The sequence below is a fragment of the Haplochromis burtoni genome, unplaced genomic scaffold, assembly GCF_018398535.1.
Source record: "Haplochromis burtoni strain Fernald_Lab_line unplaced genomic scaffold, NCSU_Asbu1 Contig_71, whole genome shotgun sequence".
Lineage (NCBI taxonomy): Eukaryota > Metazoa > Chordata > Actinopteri > Cichliformes > Cichlidae > Haplochromis > Haplochromis burtoni.
In genome coordinates, this window is record NW_024582432.1 from 1,892,835 (window position 1) to 1,901,670 (window position 8,836).

General features: G+C 39.4%; 2 protein-coding genes across 3 annotated transcripts; both read left to right on the forward strand.

Annotated features, from left to right (window-relative positions):
- The first annotated feature begins 603 nt into the window (after positions 1-603).
- rsph1 (radial spoke head component 1) lies at positions 604-4,511 on the forward strand. 2 transcript variants are annotated; one of them, XM_042221670.1, is made up of 7 exons: positions 604-790; positions 883-996; positions 1,288-1,393; positions 1,546-1,636; positions 1,932-2,067; positions 3,118-3,189; positions 4,160-4,511. In XM_042221670.1, exons 1-7 carry the CDS (start codon positions 740-742, stop codon positions 4,256-4,258), a joined length of 669 nt encoding a protein of 222 aa, XP_042077604.1. In that variant the 5' UTR covers positions 604-739; the 3' UTR covers positions 4,259-4,511. The 2 variants fall into 2 exon arrangements, with proteins under 2 accessions (XP_042077604.1, XP_042077603.1); XM_042221669.1 differs by having other exon boundaries at positions 605-790; positions 4,183-4,511.
- Positions 4,512-5,957: 1,446 nt separating this feature from the next.
- On the forward strand, positions 5,958-8,788 carry adprm (ADP-ribose/CDP-alcohol diphosphatase, manganese-dependent). Its single transcript, XM_005923764.3, has 3 exons — positions 5,958-6,808; positions 7,143-7,265; positions 7,908-8,788. Exons 1-3 carry the CDS (start codon positions 6,235-6,237, stop codon positions 8,225-8,227), a joined length of 1,017 nt encoding a protein of 338 aa, XP_005923826.1. The 5' UTR covers positions 5,958-6,234; the 3' UTR covers positions 8,228-8,788.
- The last annotated feature ends 48 nt before the right edge of the window (positions 8,789-8,836 follow it).

The following is an 8,836-nucleotide window of genomic DNA, read 5'->3' on the forward strand; positions in this document are numbered from 1 at the left end:
CCATCCATTCGCTTATCCTTTTCAGGGTCGCGGGGGGCGCTGGAGCCTATCCCAGCTGTCATAGGGCGAAGGGCGGGGTACACCCTGGACAGGTCGCCAGTCTGTCGCAGGGCTAACACATAGGGACAGACAACCATTCGCGCTCACATTCACTCGCACATTCACACCTAGTGATAATTTGGATTAATCAATTAACCTATCCCCACAAGCTGCATGTCTTTGGATGGTGGGAGGAAGCCGGAGTACCCGGAGAGAACCCACGCAAACACGGGGAGAACATGCAAACTCCACACAGAAAGACCCTGGCCTGATGGTGGAATTGAACTCAGGACCTTCTTGCTGTGCGGCAACAGTGCTAACCACGGTGCCACCGTGCGACTTGAAAGCTCTTCAAATCAATTAAAGGAAGAAAGTCTAACTCTTTGGAATTAAAATTAAAAAACCCATAGTAACTTACAACGTATTCTCCAAAATGAACATTTTTAGCTTGGAAAAAAAAAATCGGAGTCAGACGGGCGCCCTCTTGTGGCTGCGTCCGTCCAGTACACAAATGAACGTCAATACTGCGCAAGAGTCTTCTCAGTCAAGAGCGCGCCTGGGTCTTTAGCTCGCGTGACCGACGGTTGTCATAGCAACTGTAAACTAGTAGGCTAAAAGAGCAGGTGCAGGATTTTCCCCGTTTTTGGCGCTTCTGTTTCAACTAAAACTACAACACAGTCGTTCAGAAACTGACAGAAACATGTCGGACGTAGGATCTGAGGAGTTCGAGGATGAACAAAATAAACTCGGGGTGAGAGAATATAATTATCGTGTTAAGTTTGTTTGCTGCCGACGTTGAACTAAAGCTAATGGTAAAAACCTCTTTTGTTTTTACCCGAGCAGGAGTATGAAGGAGGCAGAAACGAAGCTGGAGAAAGGCACGGATTCGGGAAAGCTATTCTGCCCAACGGAGACATTTATCAGGGAGACTATCAGAACGGGAGAAGACAGGGACAGGTAGGACGTTTGAGCTGGACCCCTGCAGTCCAAAGCACAGAACATTCTGCATGTATGTGCATATCAGCACATAAAGACATTATCCTTTGGATATAGAAAAAGCTGCTAAATTAGACAACAGTGTGGACAGTGAGAACACTGAGCAGTTTAAAGCAGTTTTGTCTTACCCTCTAATTACAATTTTATTTAAATATTTAATCCCAAAGAAAATTCTTAATATTTCACGCTTTTCCCTGATACTACTCGGGTAAGGACTAATATATATTTAAATATAACCGCTTTCTCCACTAGGGGACATATCGCTTCAAGAATGGGGCGAGATATGTAGGGAACTACCAGCAGAACATGAAACATGGACAGGGAACCTTCTACTATCCCGATGGGTCCAAATATGAAGGTATAACAAATGTGCTTTACATGAGTGTGTTGTGTACTTCTACCAATCAAAATTATTTTTATACAGTCCTGAGAAAGTTTTTAAAGCCAGCTGAAGCTCTGATGTTGGTTTCTGTAAGCAAAACTCTTACCACTGCCTCTTCTGACTGCCAGGGTCGTGGGTTGAGGGTATGAGACAAGGTCACGGTGTCTACACCTACCCCAACAAAGACACCTATGATGGAGAGTGGCTGCAAAATTTGAGGTATGTCACAAGAAATGCAATCACAATTGCTATAACAACTTGTAATGCCAGAAGGAGTCAGGGTTTATATTACACTTTTTTATGTTTAGATAATTTACTTTGATTCAACAGTATTAATACTCTAGAGAGCAGGACGTTTTTCATGTTGAAATGTAGTCCCAGAAATGCTGTCACATGTCTTTAACTTCTGAGATGTTTGAACTTTTTTTTGCACCAACATGCTTTTACTTTGAAGTTAGCTGTAACTAGATATGTTAAAAGCTACTTGAATCTTTGCTGTTTTTGTGATTTCCAGGCACGGACAGGGCATTTACCACTACCAAGAAACTGGCTCTAAGTTCAAGGGCACTTGGGTGAACGGCAAGATGGAGTCAGCTGGAGAGTACCTCCATACTAACCACAGATTCATGGGCAACTTTATCAACAACTATGTAAGTTTTATTTTTATTACATTCTCACAAATTGGTCAGTGATCGATCAAAATACTGAATATGTTTTAATGTAGCCCGTGCATGGTGTGAAAAGTGACAATAGCCAAAATGATTATCATGATTTTTGTGATCACTGTTAAGTTATGTGTTATTTGTCATCACTATTCATTGTTTTTAGTGACAGAAATGTTTTTATGACACCGTCCTCCTTATTCCCCTAAATTCAGAGCATCATTCACTCTTTTCATTGCACCTGTGTGTATATTTATGTGAGCGGACGACATCATTTGTCCAGTGAGTTAACCATTTTCCTGGAAGCTTCATTAGTCACCGTGCTTTGTGGGGATTTTAGTTAGTTTTTTTAGTTAGTTAGTCGGTTTGATGGACTGTACTCTTTTACTGTACTTTTATTTAGCAGAATTAGATTAATATATGTATGTATGTATGTATATATATATATATATATATATATATATATTTATATATTTATATATATATCATATATATATTTATATATTATATATATATATATATGTACATTAAACTAGTTAATTGTGGCTTTAGCTATAGTAAATTATCTCCAGCTATCTCCATGATTTAACCGTTCTATAGAGTTTGAAGTATGTTTTAATGCAGAACATTTGTACTTTTGTCTAATTTTACAGAATGTATGTATACTGTAGCATTATTACTTTGATATAAGTAGAGGCTTTAGGATAGGTGCGTCTTCTATAGAGCCATCAGAATTGCTTCATTCATCACATAATCAAAAGGTCAAAGTGTTGTAAAAAGAATTTTTAAGGAAAAACAAAAAACTCATTTTTCTGTTTTTAACCACAAAGAAAGTTACATTATTTGGCTCCATTCTTGCCTTGTGTACACCGTGTATTGTTTTGTTTTGTTTTTTGTTCCAAAATGACATAGATTGGTGTTTTCAGTGTCAATCAACAGAAACAACAATCAGTTCTTATATCATTGTGGTCTGTGTCATTGTAAATGAGGATGAGTCTGTGCCTCTCTCCCTTATTATCTTCGGTTTTAATTTTGTAGCCGCTTGGCCCGGGGAAGTATGTGTTTGACATCGGCTGTGAGCAGCATGGAGAATACCAGAAAGCAGAGCAGGTAAATCCACTCGATTCACTTGAACAGAAACACGGTGATGTTAAATATTTGCCCCCTTCCTGAGCTACTATTTTTTTTCACACATTCAGATCATTGAACAAGTATCAGACAAAGCTAGCCCACATACCAACAAAATGCACTTTTTTTAATGATTTCATTTATTAAGGGGAAAAAAGTCACGAGATAGATCATTAAGGTCAGCTGATCACAGCTTCTGGTTGTTCTGAGAAGCAGACTAAAGGGGCGATCGTGGCTCAAGAGTTGGCAGTTCGTCTTGTAATCGGAAGGTTGGTGGTTCGAGCCCCGGCTTGGACAGTCTTGGTTGTTGTGTCCTTGGGCAAGACACTTCACCTACTGGTGGTATGGCTGGGGGGCCGATCAGTCTGCCCAGGGCAGCTGTGGCTACAACTGTAGCTGCCTCCACTAGTGAGTGACTGAATAGTGGAATTGTAAAAGCACTTTGAGGGTCTCGAAAAGCGCTATATAAATGCAATCCATTATTATTATTATTATTAAAGCACAGAGGAGATCAGGCCTTTGCTGTAGTTGCACATACACTTTTGAACAGTCTGTCTCTTCAAATCAGGACCTCACCAACACTTCTTTAAATTGTCTTTAAAACCTGCTTGAAGATGCATATTTACGTGCTTGCATTTAAATGTGAATTAGTTTTTGATACTTTTCTTTCACTTTGTTTTTTGTTTGTTTTGTTCTTTCTGATTTGCTCTGAGTTATTATTTTTTGTCATACAGAAATTTGGTCAGCCCTTGTTGTTTTTAAATCTGCTTATAATCAAATTGACTTGAGTGGCTGTGTGTCGGCTGCAGATGTGCCTTGTGTTTGCAGATGTTGTCATGCTCAGCTCACTCTACAGATAGTCATGCTGCTATTTGTGGAAACACAGAAATATGTCTGCATTCTGACTGAATTACATGCCAAAGTGTGTTCTTAGAGCATTTTCTATCTGTAGGATTCATCCTGTCCTCTCTCCAGCCTTTGCAGGACAGAGCTGAGGGTGAGTGGGATGCCACTGTCCTCAAATGGATTCCCAAATGTGTCACAGGCCTAACAACAGAAACTCCTGGGAAAGAGACTTCAGGTGAAATTCAACAGTGACGTGCAAGCCATGATTGTAAAACTACTGTCTGATAGCAGAACCCCATACAGAAGGTTACTCTTGCAACCCTAGAGATTTTGAATTTGAAAACACTGAAAATGTTCATTAAAACTTTAAAAAATGTTCAGTAAAAGGCTAAAATTTTATAAATAATTGTCAATATACTTGTTTTAGGGCTACACAATTAATAAAAAGTTAATTTTGATAATGATTTTTGCATGGGCAAGCATGATTGATTGATACTTAAATGTATGCTTCACCAGTTAAAATGCAAAAGCAAAAGCAAATCAGTTGCTCCCTAAATCAGTGCTGGACCATCCGCTTGTGCAGATCATAGTTTTTCCCTGCAGTTTCCTGGACTAATGTAGACGACTAACATTATGTTAAAAGAATTTAAAAATCACCAAAATTGAAATTTCCTCCACATTATGAGCTTGTGCCTCCAAGAGGATCACCTGGAAGAGCCTTGTTGATTTTAATTTTGCATTAAGTTTTGGTATATATATATATTTTTCTTGATGCAAATAAGGAAGTCGAGTTTTATTTTGATGCGGACACAGATGTGAGCATATGAAAGCAGTGCTAGAAATAATAAAGAATAAATGAATAATCGGGACCAATAAAAATGAAGATGGCATAACAAACCAAAGGGTGACATCATAAATCATCAAGAACATAGGTCCTTAGAATTGGAGGGGGTCATTTCATGTTTGTGACATTTCCGTTGTGGTAAGCAGATCAAAACTAAACTAAGGGGGCAGCGGTGGTGGAAGGTGTATTGATCCGTTATGCTGTTTAGTAAAAAGTACTAATACCTCACTGAAAATACATCACTGTTTGTAAAAGTCCTCAAATTGAGATTGTTTTAGCTTGATTTAAATTGCCATGAAGGTTTGGCCATAAACCTCAATGAACTGAAACAACGCCGTAAAGAAGAGTGCTTCAGAAAGATGCAAGAGACTAATTAAGTTATACAGAAATCACTTCAAGTTATTGCTGCTAAAAGGTGGTTTTACAAGCTGTTGAATCACAGGATGTATTTAATTTTTACAACTGCTTCTGTATTTTGGCGTACATTTGTTTAATAAACATTTACACTGTGTAATATATCATATGTTGTTGTTCATCTGAGGTATATTTACTAAGGACTTCCTCATCTATATAGCTTTCAGAAGAATATTTTTTATTAATCTTTTGAGTATACTTGCAGTTCTGCTGAAAGACAGAACTGTTCTCTCTAACATTTAAAAGAAAAAAAGAATACAAGTTTTTGTCTGTTGTCTTTGCTTTATACTATTTTAGATTAAACCTTCTCCTTCATTATAGTCTTATAGCTATGTCAAATTTGTTGAAAAACAAAACAAACAACACCCCCCAAACTACTGTATAGCCTGTTGGAATAAATACCTGAGTGGAGGTAAGATGGAAAAGATGTTTTTGATTCATGCACTGTCAAGTGAAAGTTAGAGCAGAATTTTAAACATGCTGGGAACTCAAACACTATATATTTTAATACATTAATAGAGACCTTTGTTGCAGGGGTAGCATAGGTAAATGAATGTTTCTTTATATTCTCTACAAATATAGAAAAATAAACCAAAAGAAAAATGTAGTATTCTCACCTATGAAATAAAATATACAATTTATGAGTAGTTTATAAAGCCAGTTTCCACATTTTCACTTCACGTGTGCTGCGATGAGTCAGTTTCGCTTTCAGCATTATTTCGAAGGATGCCGGAAGTTGTTTTGTTGCCGTCAGTTTCGGTTACGCGCTGGCTGCTGCGCTGTCATTCTAGACAACGGAAGAAATTCTGGCAGCCAGTCAGCATGTGAGGGGGTGGACAGGATACCTGCGTGGAGTCGGTATTTTCATCTTCCTCGGTAGATATAAGGGGCGCACTCAAGCTGATCCGAAGACAACACCAAGAATGGACGACTGTCGTCAGCAAACGCTGCTGTTTACGTTCGGCGTGATAGCTGACATTCAGTACGCAGACATCGACGACGGCTACAATTACACTCGGACTCGTAGGCGATACTACCGAAGCGGTCTCCAGCTCTTGAGAAATGCTCGGAAAAGTTGGTCGGAATCAGCTGTCAAGCCAGCATTTATTCTCCAGCTGGGAGATATTATCGACGGCTTTAACAAGCCCAAGGACGCCTCGGAGCGCGCGCTGGACACCGTGCTGAGAGAGCTGAGCTCCTGCCCCGCGGAGGTGTATCATGTATGGGGAAACCACGAGTTTTATAACTTCAGCAGGAGCGCGCTGCTGCGTTCAAAGCTCAACAGCACGCTCCACACTGACAGGAGCATGAGCACTGCCCCGGCCGGCTCCGGCATATATGCTTACAGTTTCAGCCCTTTCCCCGGGTTTACATTTGTTGTCCTGGATGCCTATGATGTGAGCCTGCTGGGAAGAGAGAAGGCCAGTGAACAATATGTCGATGCTATGAATTTGATAAAGCAGTATAACAAAAACGAAGATCTCAACTGCCCTCCAGGTATGCTTTACTGATAATTACAACATTAATAAAACAAATGTAATTACATTAGCCCAGATATCAAGTAACAGGAATATGCATGTACACAGTATAAAATGCAGTAATATGTATTTAGTTTATTTATTGCCTTCCTTAAACAACTGACAATTCTTAGATGAAAATGTAATTTATACCAGTGAAGGTATCCAGTAGGACAGTTATGTGTTTTAGTAGCATAATTTGTAAATGAGGGCCAAAGGACAAAAAACAGGTTTTATGGATTTACACTTGTTATTGACTAAACTAGCTTGCGACCCACCAACTGAGTTGATGATGGTTTGTGTTTTTGTTTCAGCATTTAACAATCTCACGCAGAGATTCACAATGTTCAATGGTGGGTTCAGTAAGGACCAGCTGGACTGGTTAGACTCTCTTCTATCATCAGCTGATGAGAAACAAGAAAAGGTCACAATTGTCAGTAAGTAAAACTTTTAAATACGTTCACTGGACACCTTGCTAGTACAGTACCAAGATTTGCCTTAATTTCTCACGGCATAGGTGCTGAAACCTTCCTACAAGATTTCAGTCCATATTAAGATAAGAGCTTCATGCAGTTGCTGCAGCTTTGTCAGCAAAATGTCTGTGATGGGACTCTCCTGTTCCACCACATCCCAAAAGAACGAATCTGAGTTCAGTAAACTAACTGGCATGTTCCAGAAAGTAGTTTGAGATGATTTGAGCTTTGTGACATGGTGCATTAGCTTGCATTATCTTCTACTGTCCAGTTTTAATGAGCTCATGCAAACTGGAGCCCTAGTTTCCTGCTCTTAGCAGGAATGGTTCCTGGTGTGGTCTTCTGCTTCTGCTGCAGTCAGTTTCCTTGGTTCTAGGTTTGCAAACTGCATCCAGCACAGAACCAAGAGCATCACACTGCTAACAAAACACCAGCCATTTGCAAACATCTGGACAGACAGCATGCTAACACAAAGGTAGCCAAGAACCCAAAGTGAACGTATGCTGATCCCAGCTCAGCTTGATCAGAGCCTGATCTTCAACATTCCAGTGCTTCTAGTACAATTTAAAAGAACACATGTGTTTTTATTTTTCCTCCTTTATCCAGGTCACCTCCCCATCCACCCAGACTGCACAGATACCATTTGCCTCGCATGGAACTTTGAAGAGCTCCTGGCCGTCATACGCTCCCACACCAGTGTGGTGTGTTACATGGCGGGACACGCCCACGATGGTGGATACTGCCAAGATGAAGATACAGGAGTGCACCACCTGACGGTTGATGGGGTGATTGAGACACCACCTGACAGCAATGCATTCGCCACAGTCTCTGTATATGGAGACAGGATGGAGCTGAAAGGATACGGGAGTATCACAGATCGAGTGTTTCTGTTTCCATCCAGACAAAAGGACACATACTGTAATTAAAGAATCACAACTTTATCACTTCTGTCTTGAAAAAGAATTATTGAAGAATTATTTCTTGTGTGAGTCCAGTCCACCAGTTAGTTAGTGATACACCTAGGAACTAATTTAGAAGATTTTTGAAAGTGTCCTTTTGTGTTTAATCACACCTGGAGCTGTGAACTGTTTGGATTTTGAGAAATGTTCTTCAGACTGGGAACTTGAAGGATGTTTCTCTGAAGAAGTGGGAATATTATGAGTACACCTTACAAGAAGATAGTGTTCTCGCTGCTTTCCACTTTACAGCACTGAGCTTTTTAAGTTATTTTCAAATGGAAAAACACTGACAAATTAGGAACTATTTAAGGGATTGTAATATGATAATATGAAAACAGCAGCATACTTTACAAATACAGTAGCTCAGATATTGTATTGGCATTTATGTTGGTTTTTAATTTATGACAGCGTGTGAATGATAACACACCAAATTGGTGACAACACTTGATTGAAAGTGTTTGATTAAGGCTGTATGAAATAAAGTGAAAATAAAAACCTATCTATGCTCAGTGGATACATTAAATGCTACTGTTTCTTGCATTGTGTGATTTGTTCAAGTTAGTGGTAAATTAAAAA

Excerpts from the sequence above, each read along its gene's own strand:
- rsph1 (XM_042221669.1), top strand. The coding sequence starts at position 740 with ATGTCGGACGTAGGATCTGAGGAGTTCGAGGATGAACAAAATAAACTC. Across the intron at positions 791-882 it reads ATGAACAAAATAAACTCGGG|GAGTATGAAGGAGGCAGAAA; the intron begins GTGAGAGAATAT and ends TTACCCGAGCAG. Across the intron at positions 1,637-1,931 it reads GAGTGGCTGCAAAATTTGAG|GCACGGACAGGGCATTTACC; the intron begins GTATGTCACAAG and ends TGTGATTTCCAG.
- adprm (XM_005923764.3), top strand. The coding sequence starts at position 6,235 with ATGGACGACTGTCGTCAGCAAACGCTGCTGTTTACGTTCGGCGTGATA. Across the intron at positions 6,809-7,142 it reads AGATCTCAACTGCCCTCCAG|CATTTAACAATCTCACGCAG; the intron begins GTATGCTTTACT and ends TTTTTGTTTCAG. Across the intron at positions 7,266-7,907 it reads AGAAAAGGTCACAATTGTCA|GTCACCTCCCCATCCACCCA; the intron begins GTAAGTAAAACT and ends TCCTTTATCCAG.